We start from the raw sequence: 15,816 nt of genomic DNA on the forward strand, positions 1-15,816 counted from the left end.
CTGTTGCCGCGACAGAACCCGCGACCCTCGACAGCCCTCCGAGCGCTCTGCGCCTGTTTATTCTTCCGGAAACGAGGTCATTGCTGTGCTCCGACCCTAGCCCGGGGTCCCGGTGTTCGAGGCGCAGCCTGGGGCTGGGGGATGAGAATCCTGCGCCAAGCCCTGGGAGGGATCCTGGCATTTCCAGCTTGAAATTCAGAATACAGACAGTGGCGAACCTGTGAGATGGGTACAAAGAGACCACGGAAGTCCAAATTTCTCCCACGATGCCTACTGGGGTGCATCTTTTGAACTACAAATACTGACTTTCTATAAAACATTTCCCATTTAGGGATACCCCTGCTTTGCTTATGTGTGCTAAGCCCGTTCTGGTTAGAGTACGGGGAGAGATTGGCCCGGCTCCCCTACTCCGCCCATCAGTCTCTCTGGAGCGCAGACGGGGAGGGGGTCTCGGCTGTGGTGGTGGTGGGGGGGCGGCCCCTAGAGTCTCGGTCTCCTGCTGCGTTGGGGGCGAGTGGGGGACAGGAGCAGCCGCACTAATCCCTCTGCCAGCCACTAGGTGGCGACCTTATACCGCGGACCCAGGGAGCGGCCTCCAAACTCGTACCCGGGCTGGAGTGGGTCACCACCAGGCACGATAGGTCTGGCGCCCCCAGGCCCTGCCCTTCTTGCTCTCCCGAACAGACCTCACAGAGGCTAAACGTCCCTGAAGCCACTCCTGGTGCGGAGGCTGCCAACTGCGATTATAGTGCTTCTCCTGCTATTAGCGCTGTGGTGCCCACCCCACTGCTCTGTCCTGCCGCTGGTCCAGGCCATCCTGGCTCCCTGGGTGGGGCTGCAACGCTGGCATAGAAAAGGGGCACTGGCCCAAAGGATGGCGCCCTAGGAGGACTTCTGGACCCAGAGGGAGAGACACTTGGGGACAGCTGGCTAGCAGTGCTGCTCTATTCTGGAAAGGTGTTTCCATGAAACCACCCTAGGAATGCCAGGTGCAAATCATAGGAAGTTTTTATTGTATTCTGTACAGAAGAGAAATGCTCAGTCGTCAAAAAACTACAAACAGATTCCTGGCTCTGGGTGGGTGGTGGTATAAGGACAGAGCTCCCTCCCCTGTGAGCCTGGGGCCAAGCTGCTTCTCAACGCAGCAAATAGGCCTGGCGGCTGCACAAAGTGTGAGGGGGAGACCCAGGCCCCAGGGTCCTCCGTCTGGGGTCCTCCCTCCTTTTTATTTTTGTAAAAACCATAACTGGAGGGATTTGGGGGTATCATGTCTCCCTGCAAGTATTGCCATTGGATATGAAATACAGAGTAAAAACCCAATGTGACAAGTGGGCTGGCCTGAGCAAGGGGTGGGGTGGGGGGATGACACAGTGGCTAGCTGATGATCTCTGCCCCCACTGGACATGTGGGTCCTTGAAGGCACAGCAGCATTGGCCAGACGTGGCCCCTCCCGTGGCTGGGGCTCTACTGTGGTTTTCTGTCCTGCTCACCTGTGGCTGGCTCCTCCCTGCCCAGTTACCCCACAGCCTAGGACCAGTGGCCTCCAAACCATAGATGGAGCCAGGTAATCCCCTATTCTCACCCCCCCCCCCGCCCCCCTCCCCGCCAGGGCCTCCTCTGGGGCCAAGACCTTGTCAGGGGGGTGAGGAAATGGGCGTGACCACGAGGGGCCGGGACAGTGTTGCAATCCCAGGTGACAGAGCAGGAGGGAACATAGGGCCGGCAGGCTCCGTGCTGGCCCTGGAATCTGCTAGGGGAGGGGCTGGGGGTGGGGCTCAGGTGTACGGGCCATTGTGTGGAGGCAGGGGCCAGGATGACGCAGCCTCTGCATTTGCCCTTGTCCTTTCAGCTCAAGGTCACAGCTGTTCCTGGGCTTCTCCTTAGCCTGAGCCTAGGGTCTTTCTCCAAAGAATACCCAGCAGGCCCTTCCCCAAGACCCATGGCAAAGCCAGGAGCCCTGTCCCCGGGTGAGGGAGGACCCTCACCAGGGACCCGGCCCACAACCTGGGAGGACTCTAAGCCAGGATTCCTTCCCTGGGGCATCAGGATAAGGAAGCCCGTTTTCCCTTTCTTCAGTTCTTTCCCATCACGGACCCATGACTTTCGTGATGGGAGTCACAGGCTGACTTGGTGGGGACACAGGGATGGCAGAGTGATGAGGGTGGGGGGACACTAACAGTGGTCAAGGTGGGCGGTGGAGGAAAAGTGCTGTGCTTTAGCTGGGGTGTGTCCCTGGGGGGCCAGGGGCACTGAGAGTGGGAGGCCTCAGGTGCAGAGGCCACAGCGGGCCACACACTGAAGACTGATGCCCCGCAAAGGGCCCACAGAGGGCCCCAGATGCTCTCACACCCTGTCCATTGAGGAGCCAGTGCACAGGGACCAGGAGACTTCTCCCAACAGTCCTGAGAGTTAACATGGTCACCTGCTCAAAACAGATGGGGAAACCGAGGCAGAACTGGTCAGCAGGAACACCTGCTCAGAGAGCTTGTTTGGGCTTTGAAGACCCCTGTGCTTAGAGACCCTCTGTACCCTGCCCCCCACGGGGGTGAGACAGTTACAGTGCAAAGTGGAAAGTTAGGGTGTAGCCCGGTGGCTCCCGCAGGGCTGGGCTTTGCTCCGTCTTGTGGTGGCCCTGTCCTTGGGCTCCCGGCCGCCACCCCCATCCCCCCAACCCAGCTGCCCCGGGGCTGCGCGAGGTGCATCAGGGCCTTTACCCAAGCCAGGCTCGCTCTGCCCCGAGATGCGGTACCCAGCAGCTGGTCCGTGCCCGGCGGTCGTCCAGGGCAGCCGCCGTCACTCCAGGAAATGCCCGCGGCTCAGTCACGCAGGGAGAGCTGGCCCACGGCCAGGCGCCGTCGGCGGGCCCCGCGTGGCGCTGCCCGGGGCCCGGCCTGGGTCAGCGCGGCATCTTTGGTGCTTTGGTCCCTGCGGGCGGCCCGGCCCGCCGGGCGCGCGTGGGGAGGCGCCGGTAGGTCCTAGGACGCGGAGCCCAGCGAGTCCGAGTGCAGCGTGACGTAGCCCGAGGACTCGGAGGGCGAGCTCAGGAAGCTGCTGGTGCTGCCGCCGCCGCCGCCCCCCGCCGCGCGCAGGCCCCCGGGCTCGCCCCACGACGCGCTCAGGCCGGTCCGCAGGGGCCCCGCGCGCGCGTGCACGGCCGGGCGCGGCCCGGGGCTCCGCTGCGCGCCGCCGCCGCCAGGGGGCGCCGCGTCTTCGCCGGGCTGGGCGCCGTCGAGGAGGGGCCCCTGCGGGGCGGGCGGGCGGCGCAGGGCCTGCGGCTCGCTCTCGAAGGCGGTCAGCGCGAAGGCGTCGGGCAGCAGCGAGGCCGAGGCGGAGCGGGCGCCGGGCCCGGGGCGGAGGCGCGGGCTGCCGGGGGGCGAGTCGCGGGCGCGGCGCGGGCCGCCGTCGGGGGCGGGGGGGCGCAGCGACAGCAGGCTCTCGGCCGAGCGGCGGCGCGGGCGGAACGGGGGCGCGTCCTCCGCGAAGGCCAGCAGGCTGCCGCGGCGCCGGTCAGACCCAGAGGGCAGCACCAGGGCGGCCAGGTCCTCGCCCGAGCCCCAGCGCGGCAGGAAGGCGGGCAGCGGGACGGCGGCCCACACTTCGGCGTCGTCGTGGGAGAAGCGTCGCGTGGGCGGGACCTGTCAGGACGGGCGGGGTTAACCCGGGCTGCCCTCCTGGAAAACGGGGACCGACGCGCGGCTCAGAGAGGAAAGGCCTTGGGGAGATCACGATACTTCCCGCCCCCCCCCCCCCCACACACCCGCATTTTGGGGGTCCCGGGCCCTGCCCGGTGCCCTACCTGCAGGTACTGTGTCTTGTCCTCCTGCAAGGGCCGCAGCGGGTAGAACTGGGGCAGGCCCCCCTCCAGGGCAGAGAGCTCATACTTAGCCATCCTGTCCAGGGCCACAAAGTCACCTCCATAGCTGTAGTCGAGAGAGTGCTCCAGCACCAGGTCCGGGGGGATGCCACCCTCCAGGCTGGTATCTGCAGGGTGGGGCAAAAGCTTAGGGGCCACAGAAACCTGGGGGCATCGGAGAGTGAGTTCCAGGGACCCTCAGACACACTCAGACACACACACACGCACACAGGGCAGAGTCCTGAGTTCAAATCCTGGCTCACCTTTTGGCTGTGGGGCTGGGGGACTCACCTGAGAGGAGAACACCCCAGGAGACACTTAGGTCCCTTAGGGGTTCAAGGCCATTTGAGCAAGGGGTCCCCTCAGTGCCATGGGGTGGTCACCTGACAGCTGTCACCCTGCTGACCTCGCCCAGGCCCCCTTCTCCCTGGGGCCTCTCCCAGGTCATCCTCACCATTGTCTGAGTCCTCGTCGTTAGCCATGAGGGCCACGCACTTCTCCCAGACGGCCTTGAGGTCGGCGCGGTAACGGTCGCAGGCCCAGAGGAACGCGGGCAGCAGGAGCGCCTGGGCCACGGAGCACCACAGCACACACAGTGCCATCCAGGGCGCCGAGGCGTCCGCCCGAAGGCTGCTGAAGCTCACCACCTGTGGGCACAGGGCTCGGCCTGGCACCTGGCAGGACCCCCTTCCCCCTCGCCCCTCACTTCTCCCGCGTGTGGGAGGAGGAGGCAGCAGACGCAGCTACGGGCTCTTGGGCCGGAAGGAGCCAGAGTGTGAGGGTAGAAGTCCGTGTCCGGCAAGAGCCGCCGGCTGCCCAGATGCACGGCCAGAACCCACCGAGTGCACAGATGGTCCTTCACATGACGCCGGGCAGCACGGGGCGGGCCTTCCCTCACGTCGGCCTCATGACTGCCCAAGGAGAGAGGTGGGGGTGTGCTTTACCAATCCCTTTTTGGGAAGAGGAAACCGAGGTTTGGAGAACCAGGTCTCAAGCTTCCCAGTTCAGGGACTTTTTTTGCCATCCTCACTCCTCCGCAGCCAGTGGCCTCCTCGCTCTTCCCCTGCATGGTGGTGGATGCAGGGAACTCTCCCCCAGGAGAGTTCCTTCCCCCACCCAGAGTGACATTTAATTATTCCCCCATCAGAGCAGAGTGGGTATGATACACTCATCACACTGGTTCCACTATGTGAGCTGTGTGACCCTCGGAAGGGTGCTGAACCTCTCTGGGGCTCAGTTTCTTCATCTATGAAATGGGCCAAGAACACCCCACAGTGTGAAGTGAAGATCTCAGACACCATACCAGGCCTGCAGCGTGGAGTGAGCTCCATAAACAGCACCCCTTTCCATGCCCTGAAGGGAAGGTGGGGGGACGCTCTTCCTCCACTGCTGTCCCCTTGTGGCTCTGCAATTCTACACACGCCCCTTCTCTCCATCAGCACAGACTGGAGACGTAGGGCCCCACTGCACACAGGAGAACCCAGCCCCTGGGGGAGGGGGTAGCGGGCCCACCGAGGGTGGGCCCACAGGTTACCTGGGACTGCATCCTGAGTTTGTCCCCTATGAGGCTGCCACCCCACTTGTCACCTTCTGGAGCTAGTGTCCTGCCATGACTCCAGGGACACAGCCCTGCCTAGCTGCTTGGACAAAGTCTCGGGCTGGTCCTTGCCCCTAGACCCCTTCCTGTCCCACTCCAGACCCTTCAGGGGGCTGGGCTGGAGCCCTGTGGGTGCGAGGCCATGGCTGTTGAATCCAGACTTTATTCTTGGGGTCAGGTGGTCATGTCACTCCACGTCCTACATCCTCTGCTTGAATGGGCCTCACTCTGGTAAGAAACGTCCCTACAGTGTGCCAGAAAGATCCTGGGGTCTGCAGTCATCTGACTTGGGCTCAAGTCCTAACACAGCTGCTTTAACTTTAGGTGGGTCATTTTACCTCTCTGAACCTCAGTTTCCAAATCTGCAAAATGGGATGATGATGATGATGATAATGCCTCCCACCCCACCCCCGCCCCCGCCCCCGCCCCCACGGATTGGGTGGGAGGATTCAACCACCCGACGCCTGGAGCGTGCCTAACCCCAGGGCTGTCCCGGAGCCCAAGTCCCCCTGACAGGCTCCCGCCGGCTGACAGTCTCACCCACCAGCACGGGGAAGCCCATGAGGCAGTCGTAGATGATGACGATGGTGGCCACCAGGCCCGTGATCTGCAGCGAGGTTTTGGCGGGCTCAGAGCCGTCGATGGAGGAGCGGCGCTTGCCCTGGGCGTCCTCCACCACGATGGTGGGCACGGTGAAGGCGCGGCGGCCGGCCCGCGGCCCCACCTGCACAGCCAGTGTCTGGAAGAGGGCGATGGCTGTGCAGACCACACCCATGGCCACACTGCCGCCCACCAACAGCAGGAAACAGACGCCGAAGCCCAGGCCGATCTCTGCCACGATGAAGCGGCAGCCGTGGGTATAGAAGCGCTCAGTCGTGTCGTGCCAGCCGACGGCAGGCAGGGCTGACAGGATGAAGGACACCATCCAGATGCCCATGACCGTATGCACTGCCTGTTTCTTGGCGTTGCTCAGCCTGACACAGAGTAGGGACAGGAGCGAGGTGTCACTCACCGGGTCTTCCCGGAGCCCCGGGGGGCCTGCAGAGGATCCCCGACCACCCCGGCCCCCCCCCCGTACATCACAGTCGTGACAGTCGGCAAAGTGGGGCCTCGTCCCTTGCACGGGGGATCCTGATGTGTGTTGTCACACGTCCCCCCACCAAGCATTTCTGTACTGGATACCGTGGACCCCCAGGCACAGCTACACGTGCATGCCAGCCGGGGCCCAGAACAGCCCCTCGGGAGCCTCCCTGTCTGCCCCCAGCGCGACACAGGTGTGGCACCACAGCTGGTGGGGGGGGGGGTCGTCAGCACCCTGGGGCCGTTTGTGGGTATAGACGCCCCTCAGGCCTCTATGCGCTGCCCACAAGCCCCCCTCTATCAACGCCAGGTCCGGAAGTGCACACGCGCACACGCCCGAGAGCTCACCGGTAGTTGACCGGCCAGCGGACCATCCACATGCGGTGGTAGGAGAGGGAGGTGACGGAGAAGCAGGTGGCCAGGGTGAGGGTGTAGAAGGTGGAGACAAAGACCTTGCAGAGGCCCTCGTTCCACTCGTAGTCGGGGCGCTGCCGCCGCAGCTGCACCACGGCATACGTGGTGATGGGCACCGCGACGTTGAGCATGTGGGTGGCCGCGAGCGTGCACAGCAGAAACTCCAGCGGCTTCCACTTCTTCTGCTTGGCACCCACACTCAGGATGCCCCAGGCATTGGCCAGCAGGGAGAGGCCTCCGCATGCCAGCCAGCCCACCGCACTGCCAGGCAGCCGCCGCTCATCACTCATGGTGCAGACGGGCGCCGGCCGGCAGCTGAGACATCCTCCTCGGGGCCAGGCCTCAGCTGGGAGCAGCGGCCCTCACACGTGGTGGCTCGGAGACACCAGGGACCGCGAGCATCTGCAGTGGGGGAGAAGCCGATGAGTGCGCGGGGACTGTCCCTCTGGCTCCTTAGAGTGGGGGATGGAGGGGTCTCCTGATGCACCATTACCTGTACGGTCCTGGCTTGAGCTGGGCTGCTTTGCCTCTTCTCTACTCCGAGGCCTCCAGCCCATGTCCCTGGCACCCAGGGGACACGGCCAGGGGTGCCCAATAAAGTGCAAACACCCTCCCTTCCGCCTGCTCCTGGCCAAGGTCTGGGTCTGGGTTTGCTTCCAGGACAGCTGTGTTCATCCCGGCTGGGCGCTCTTGTCCCCTGGTGCCCTGGCCCTGCCCAGGAACCAGCACTCACCATAAATGTCCCCAACCCTCACACAGCCCGCATGATGCCTCCCCAGTGCACATCAGGGGCCCTTATCTTAATCAGTCCCGCTTCGTTTGGCCAAATGAGGGCATGCCTTAGAGGGTGAGCCCCCTGAAGCTCCCTGTGCAGCAGGGGTGATCTGGCGACCACTTCCATGGCCAGCTTGGGAACGGGCAGCCTGCTTTGCCTGGGTCAGCCCCCCGCACTACCGCAGGCCAGGGGTGCAAACTAAGCTCCAGCCTACCAGCTGTGTGGCTTGAGCAAGGCTCCTGCCCCCATGTCCTCTGGAACGGGGCGATGATGATTCCTCCAGGGTGAGGCTGGGGCGGACAGCCGCCGCATCTCTAAAGCCCTGGGCCGGGTCTCACACCCAGTGGGCGATCTGGGTGGTGGTCACATTCATGCTCTGGGACCAGGTCTTGCACACGGTGGTGCTCTGGGGAGCTGATCAGTATTATGCTATGGATGCCTCGGACAGCATGGGTCTGTAGACAGCCCAGGGACCAGACCTTGACCCCAACGAGGAACGGCTGACAGCTGACAGCCACGAGCCAGGGACACAGGAAGTTGGGCAGAACGCGCATGTTGGAGAGGCGCTCCATCCTGCCAGGCGGCCAGGCAGAGTCTCTCCCTCCTCCTTCCGAGCCTGGCAGCCCTAAGCTACTTCCTCGAGTGGAGCACTGGCTGGTCCTTCTGATATGAGGCCGGGACAACAGGACAATGTGGCCATAGCCTGGAGCAGGCAGCATGAGGAGAAGTACAATGCTAGGTGAAAGCCTACTGCGTCCTCTGCCTATACTTGGCCCTTCTTACTCAAGCGCCTGTTTAATCTTACCGGTTGCAATTCTCTTGCCCCCAGCACTTTCGAGCAGCTGCTGTACCAGACACAGCCATGCCATCCCCCGGGGACTGTTTCCAGCTTGGGATGGGCAGGACACTGCAGGCCCCTGGCCGTCAGGGCAGGGTAGGAAATACCACTCGGCCCTTTCCTGTCTTGTCCGGGGGTTCTTTTGGTCTATCTGTGGCCTGAGCCCCCTGGACGCTGAGGGACCTCTGAGGGATGCATCTTATCCGCCCCTGCTGGGGGCCTGCCCAGACCCGTGACCCAGGGGAGGAGACTGTCCTTGACCATACCAGCGCTCCTGAAGGCCTCCTACGGGGTTGGGGAAGTTCTGGGGCCAGGGAAATTCCCTCCCAAACAGCAGGCTTCTGCGTACAGAGCTTCCTCCTCTTCCCCACCCCAGACCCAGTGTGGGAGACGGGGTGGCCCCGTCGGACCCCCCACCAGCCAGCCATTCCAGTGTCCAGCAAAGCTCTTTGATATCAGCATGCATGAGGCCACGTGGGGTGGGGTAAAGAGCTGCTAGACTCTGCCTCTAGCTCTCCAGACAATTACTTGACTCAGTTGGGCCTCATTTTTCTCATCTGTAAGCTGGACACGATAGTACCTACCTCGGACAGTAGATACACTATGCCAAGGAATGCAGCCAAGCACACAGTAAGCATTCGATAAATGCTTGCCAGGTGGAAGTCCGTACCACAGCCCTCTTCGCTCGCTGAGCTCGGCTGTCCCTTAAGGGCCAAGACCCTGAGCTTGGAGGTGTGGGTAAGCCTCAGACCTGTGTGGGTAGACACAGTCACCCCAACCGGAACCTGGGACAGCCCGGCTTTGGGGTGAGGAGGGCACAGGGTGTACCGAGGGGTCTAGAGCAGGCAGGGTGTGGGCGCCGCTGGGGGGCCAGAGACCACAGACAACCAGTGATCTTTACATTGTCAAATAGAAAGCTGGATTCAGCACGCACGTGGTGGGCCAGCATCTATTTCCACCCACGTTGGGTCTCCCTGGCTGTCATATTGGGAGGCCTTCCCTCAGATGCCCCACAGGCTCTGTCCGACCCCTGTAACCCTGGGCCCTGTGGATCACTGGGGCAGGGTGGTGGGGAAGGTGCCACAGGTTGGCACAACCTTTCACGGTGCCGGGCCTTCCCCTTGTCTGGCCTAACTGTCTCTCACTGCAGGGAAAGGCTCTAGTTCCGTGGGCAGAACGTGCCTTGCCTGGAGAGGGAGGAAGCGTCTTCCCGCGAACAGGCGCACTCCTGGTTAGCACCCCCAGAGATTTTGCGTAATAAATACCAACAGCATCCCCATTTTAAAGGTAGTCAAACAAAGACAGGGGTTAAAACATTAGCCCCAAGCTATCATGTGCGTGAATCAGGACCCAACCCCCCCCCCCCTTGGCTGGCAGCTAAATCCTGGCCTCTTAAACCCAAGCCCAAACCCAAACCTGAACCCTAGCAGAAACAGGCATTTTTGGTCCTTGAAAAGAGGCTGCCTTTCAACCCTCTGTCCCTGAAGGATGGGTCCTACTCTTCCCACACTGCAGATGGGAACACTGAGGCTCAGAAGCCAGAGCAACGCAGGGAGGAAGTATGAGGGCTGGGTTTGCAGCCCAGGATTCCTGAGAGTGGTGGTCCTGGGGACAGGGGAGAAACGTCACTGGGGTGGAGGTGGGGAGTGCATTTCCAAGGTCTCCAAATTCACAGTGAGAGGGGGCTTAACAGTGTACGAACTGGGAGACCCCTTCCTCCAGGCTGATGACCAAAGACCCACTGATCACACGCCTGCTGTTCATTCTTCACAGGGAGCAGCGGACACTGAGGGCCAGACCCCGGGCTGGGCTCCAGCTAGTGCGGTCCGCACCCAGGTGTCGCCGCCCCCTGCTGGGAAGTTTCTTTCGCGACACACTCAGAGCGTCCCCCCCCCCCCCCCCAGCATTTCAGGTTGGGGCTTCCTGCCTCCCTCAGATCCTGGAACCCCTCTTTCCTCCCCTCCCCCCCACAGCACATCGCAGGTGTGACCCGCCGGGGACCCCGCCCGGCCCAGAAGACTCCCTCCGCAGGGTCCGCGGGCGGGGCCCCGGCGTGACGTCACGGTCCCGGGCCAATGAAGCCTCGTGGCCCCAGGGCTCTATTGCGCAACAAAGAGAACCCAGAACTTGAAAGGATTCCCCGGGCTCCCGCTGCACCCGCCCGGCTCGCGCGGGCCTCAGCCCCGCCCGCGCTGCCGCCCAACTGCCCGCGACACCCGGCCCCGCTGCCGCCCAGGGCGGGGCTCGCAGCGCGGAGCCTCCGCATCTCCGGCACGCCCCCCCCCCCCCGCCCGCCCGCCCCCCAACCCAGAGAGCGGTTCCTGCCTCTCGGCGCTTCGATACTCCCGCCCGGCCCGGCGCGCCCCAGCCTGCCGGTCCCAAGCGGAACCCCCGGCCCTCCCCAAGCCCGAGGGCGCGTCCGAGCTACGGCCCGGGAACCAGCCGTCCCCACGGATTACGCTGGGCAGGGGTGGGCCCAGTACCCCTAGACTGGCCATCACCGCTCCCAGCAAGCGGCTGCCGCCGGGAGGCGGGGGGGGGGGGGGGGGGGGGGGGAGGGGCGGGGAGGCGGGACGAAGGAAGAAGCGGCCCCTGGGAAGTTACCCCGAAGGTCCCCAAGTTGGGGGGGCGGTGCATGGCCCTCAGCGATGCCCGCCGCCCCGCGGACAGACCGTGAGACCAACGGACATCAGGCAGACCCTCCCCGCCCAGAGCTCTCCCGCCGGGGGGGGGGGGGGCCTCATGCCCAGGGTCCTCCCACCCGGCCGTCCCCGGGCCCGGGCGGCGGCGCTCACCCTGCATTCGGGCGCCCGGGGCTCCTGCTCGCTGCTCCCGCCTCCGGCTCTGGCTGAGGCTCACGCGCTCCCGGGCCGAGCGCGGGCCGCCGGGGGCCGCGGGGGTGGCTGGCGGCGGAGCGGCCCGCGGGCCGGGGCATCCTGGCGGCGCCGCCCGGGGCCCGCGCGTTCCGCTCGGCCCGCCGCCCCTCCCTCCCTCGCGCCGCCGCCGCCGCCGCCGCCGCGCTCGGCTCCCGCCGCTCGGCTGGCAGAGCTCGGGCGGCCGGGGGCGGGGGGCGGAGCAGGGCGCATGCCTCCGCGCCGCCCCTCGGACCGCCCCGCCCCCGGAGGCGCGGCCCACCGCCGCGTCCGTCTGTCTGCGCATCTGTGGGTCCTTGGTTTCCCTCCAGCCCTGCACCCCGCCTCTGCCGCGGCGGGCGCCAAAGCCCCTCGGGAGGGAGGCGCCTCTTGGGACGTCTGCGCCACGCAGCGGCTTCTCGCTGCCGTCTCGGGTCGGTCCACTGGCCCGATTCGGCCTCCGAGCCTCCGGGGAGAGGAAAGGCCTGGAGCTCTGGGGGGTGGCGGGCCCAGGGGGCCTAGGACTGGAACGGACAGTGAGAACCTACGGCCGGGCGTGGGGCCCAGGGAGGCCTTCCCGGAGGAAGCCACATCTATGGTCAACAATAAGGGTGGGGCTGGAGGGGACCTGGGGCGCCTGAGGACTAGCGACTTCCAGGAACTGGGGAGTCGGTCAGGATCAGGGGCTGGGGTAGGGAGAGGCGAGGTCGGGCCAACTAAGGATTCAAGCTTCTGCTGGGTTCTGGGGAGGTCCACCGTGGGATGGTGAATGGACCACGGGTCTGCCTGGTTGTTGCCCTTCACCCCATGGTATCAGGAATGTTCTCTCAAACTGGAGGACGTGGCGGCTGGGAGAGGCCAGGCCTGCAACTCAGCACTCCTGGTCCCCGCCTCAGGAGCTCCCCGCCGCCACCCCCCCCCCCCCCCACCTTAGCATTTCTAGCGGGGGGCACAGGCATCCAGAAGGAATGCTATTGGTCTCCTTGATGGGGGCCTCTGGAGACTCCTGGAGTCTTGGTCTCCCATCCCTACAGAGGACCCTGCCTGTCTCTTCAAGGACACCCATGACCACACACACCCTTGGGCACAAGGCCTCGAAGTCATTCTGGGCCGCTTGGCACATCACTGTCCTTCCCATGCACCTGGGAAGCATCCAAGAGTGTGCAGCCCAGTGTCAGGAGGAAGGGGGCACCTGTCCAGATAGAACCGGGTCCAACCCAATGCAGCCAGTGCTGCCCACACCACTCTCTAGTTGGCTCCCACACCGCCTGCCCCTACACCACCTCCGTATCCCAGGAGCAGCTGGGGAGTTAGGGGCAGCTGTTAGGAGACCCAGGGCAGGCCATAGGGTCAGTGCTCTGTGACAAAAGTAAAGGTGTTTGTATCCAAAGCCTCCACAATGAAGTGGGGCTGGCGAATGGGGGGCCTTGGACCGTGTACTCCATGTATGGCTTCTGGGCAGCCAGGACCCCTAGTGAGCTCTCCATGGATGGGCCAGCTCCCTGCCCAGGTGGCACTGGTTATAAATAGGCCACCGGCAGCGGGAGGCTGGCACAGGGAGGCTGGTAACCAAGTGTGGCATTTCTAAGACAAACACAGGTGACCCAGTCATCCGGAGCCTTTGGCCACACTGCTGTCCCGCTGGCAGAGGACAGCCCGCCCCAGGCCTATGGCCCCCAGTGCCCCTCCACCAGCCCAGCTCACCCACTGCTGCCTGTACTAGTGTCCCTGCCCTGGGCTCAGCTGGCTCTGGGGGCAGGTGGGAGATGGGCCTCCCATGGCCACCCTGGGGACCTTGTGCTAAATGCTTTGCTAGCCTGGGCTCCTCCCAGCTGTCCCGGGAAGTGGATTTTAAGCACCTGGCTTGCCCAAAGCCACATAGATGAGTGGTCAAGTCAAGACCGAGAAGGATGTAGATGCCCTGATGTCCCCCGTCCCTTGGGCTCTGGCTTCACGGACATTGGTTTGGCTGGCCTGGGCTGGGCTGGGCTTTCTGCTGGACCTGTAGGGGAGGCCTCCCGGTCAGTCCCAGCCCAGGGCACCCACCCGCTGCCTTAAGGAGGTCTGAATGGGGCCTGGGTGGAGCTGGGGGTGGGGGGGGGGAAGGGATTGGTGCTGTGGCCTCCAGTGGCCTGTTCCCTCCTCCTGCTTCCAGGCAGGAAATAACCCCGGCAGCTGGGACTGAGGCCTGAGACAGATTCCGAAGCTCTTGGCGGGTGTTTCTGCACATCTGGAGCCTCATTCCCTCTCTCTGGGCCCCAGGGAGCCCTGTGTGAGGCTGCAGCTGTTGGGTGGCCACTCTCCCCATCTCCAGGCTTCCACGATGAGCCTGGGTCCGGAACATTCTTTGACCCCTGTAGTGCCTGGCAGGCTGCACACGCACAGCCTCACATCTCACACATGCACACACACGTATGCACAGACAGGGCTACAGATGTGCATGCACGCCCCCCTCCCCCCCCAGCTACACGCTGACACCATTCACACACGCTGCTGCTCAGACCCCCACCCCACAAGCCTTCCCAATAACCCCCTGGCCTGAGCGGCTGGGGGTTTCCACAACAGGCACAGGGGCCCTGGCACCAGCTGGGAGGCTCCTTCTAGAAGAATCCCTGCCTCTTCCTCCAGAGGGCTAAAGAGCCAGAGCTGCTCCCACTGAGAAGAGGCAGAGGGAGGCCGGGGCAGGGCTCCCATTTGCTGAACGTGGCCCAGTCAGGCTGGGCTCTGCTCTGCCTGCACATCACCTCCCTGGGTCCTCACAAGCACCCCCACCCCCATCTATGGGAAGGCCACTCGAGGCTTAGAGCTGGCAGCCTGCATGAGCCAGATAGAGGGCAAGCGGGCTGCTGGCTGGGGTCTCCCGGCCAGGACATGGAGCCCGGGCCCTGGGAGGGAAGGGGTGTTCCCTCCAGCCAGCAAGTCATTAGGAGAACCCGAGGGCTGGGGTACACGCAGGTATCGGCACCCGGGCGAGACGGGAGTGCGGGAGGGCCCATGGAAGCCTCTAGCCCCCCACCCCGTGCCCAACAGGAAAGCAGCCCCCCGAGACAAATGACGACCCGGGACCAAGGTCCAGTCAAACAGCAGCTTTATTAGTGACGCTGGATTCCGTACACACCGTGCACGCGAGCATTCCCTCGGGAGTGCCTCCAGCGGGAGGGACGACACTGGAGTGGTATAAATAAAGCTTTGGTGTGTAGGTTTTCAGGAGAGCACAGGTTAACACTGCAAGACGAACACTTCACACAACACCAGCTCTCAATGTGGATTGGGTTTTTGGCCAAGGGGGTAAATTCTAAGTGACTAGACACCGGGGCCACCGCAGACCTGGCGCGGGAGGGGGCGCCTAGGGCTGGGGCTCCGCCTGGCCCTGCCGTTTTGCCTTCATCTGCAGGTACCGCCCTTTGCCTTCCTCAAAGCGCTTCTTCTCGTCCTCGGTCTCGGGCTGTGGACCACACAAAGACACAGGCAGGTTAGAGACGCCACGGCACCCCGAATGCGGGCCATGGCCTGGGCCCTGCCCCGGGGGGCCCCCCCGAACACCCCACCCCGGCTCTGCTGGCGGCCTGGGGCTGCCCGGGGGCCAGGCACCGGCCCGGGGCCCCGCCTTCCTGCCAGGCGGCCGAGAAGACCCTGGGAAGGGGTCCCTGTACGGATGCCAGCGTCACGGGTGCCTCCCCGCCACCCTCCATGGCAGGTGGAATCCCAAGCCCAGTGCCTCTTTGATAATGAACCTTAGCTGGAAATGCACTTGATAAAACATGGGAGGGAAGGCCTAGAGCAGGGCCGAGTGTGAGGAAGGAAGGGGGTCCCCGCTGGGTCCAGTCCCAGGGAGTGCCAGCTGCTCACAGTCCCTGCCCCGAAGGGAAGTGGAGACAAGCACCGTGCCGGCTGGGTGACCTCCGGGTGGCCGCTTCGCTGGGCCGGGAGCAGTAGTGACGGCTGGGTGGGCAAAAGCCCTGGACGGCACAGAAGACCGGAAGAGGCGCCTCGGGTCCTGGTAGCCCCTTCTCTGCATTCCTTTCCTCTGAGCGACCTAAGAGGCCACGCGCCCCTCCTCGGGGGGCAGAGCCCCCTCACTGGCCAGAGGGAACGGGCCGGAGGCTGGGCTTTGCCCAGGAAGTCTCGGTTCGTGCCTGCCCACGTGGCAGGATTGGGAACGGTGCCCCCTTCCGCTCTCAAGAGTGGCCTGGCCGCTAGGCACGGAGACCACCGCAGCAGCTCAGGCGGTCACTTCCCGGGACCCCATCTGTCCCCCTGCACAGTTCTCTCTGGCCCAGCCCCGGCCAGGAATGCAGGTTTAAAGCGCTCTGCGGATGCCTCGGGGACATTTCCTTGCGGTACCCTGAGGGTGTCTGAAAGGCAAAGAAATGGGGCAGGTGCCCTCCATCCACGACTCGAGCCCCA

At 64.3% G+C, this 15,816-nt stretch overlaps 2 protein-coding genes across 9 annotated transcripts in view; both read right to left on the reverse strand.

The window, feature by feature from the left end:
* Positions 1-46: 46 nt before the first annotated feature.
* GPR153 (G protein-coupled receptor 153) lies at positions 47-11,477 on the reverse strand. 6 transcript variants are annotated; one of them, XR_006206208.1, is made up of 9 exons: positions 9,655-9,917; positions 9,142-9,308; positions 7,438-7,655; positions 6,879-7,346; positions 5,995-6,424; positions 4,308-4,500; positions 3,797-3,981; positions 2,715-3,635; positions 47-218 (listed from the first exon to the last, which is right to left on the reverse strand). XR_006206208.1 is itself a non-coding variant. In XM_042952406.1 (9 exons), exons 5-9 carry the CDS (start codon positions 7,232-7,234, stop codon positions 2,976-2,978), a joined length of 1,824 nt encoding a protein of 607 aa, XP_042808340.1. In that variant the 5' UTR covers positions 7,235-7,346; positions 7,438-7,655; positions 9,142-9,308; positions 9,655-9,744; positions 11,353-11,477; the 3' UTR covers positions 991-2,975. The 6 variants fall into 6 exon arrangements, 5 of the variants coding, with proteins under 5 accessions (XP_042808340.1, XP_042808342.1, XP_042808341.1 ...); XM_042952406.1 differs by lacking the exon at positions 47-218 and adding an exon at positions 11,353-11,477 and having other exon boundaries at positions 991-3,635; positions 9,655-9,744; XM_042952408.1 differs by lacking the exon at positions 47-218 and adding an exon at positions 7,934-8,422 and having other exon boundaries at positions 991-3,635.
* Positions 11,478-14,480: 3,003 nt separating this feature from the next.
* ACOT7 (acyl-CoA thioesterase 7) overlaps positions 14,481-15,816 on the reverse strand; it is a 100,574-nt gene continuing 99,238 nt past the window's right edge. For all 3 annotated transcript variants that reach the window (XM_042951079.1, XM_042951078.1, XM_042951077.1), the window contains exon 9: positions 14,481-14,854. In XM_042951079.1, the coding sequence (XP_042807013.1) occupies positions 14,756-14,854 (99 nt within the window). In that variant the 3' untranslated portion in view covers positions 14,481-14,755. The remainder of the gene's footprint in view (positions 14,855-15,816) is intronic.

Source organism: Panthera leo, chromosome C1 (assembly GCF_018350215.1).
Source record: "Panthera leo isolate Ple1 chromosome C1, P.leo_Ple1_pat1.1, whole genome shotgun sequence".
Taxonomy (NCBI): Eukaryota; Metazoa; Chordata; class Mammalia; order Carnivora; family Felidae; genus Panthera; species Panthera leo.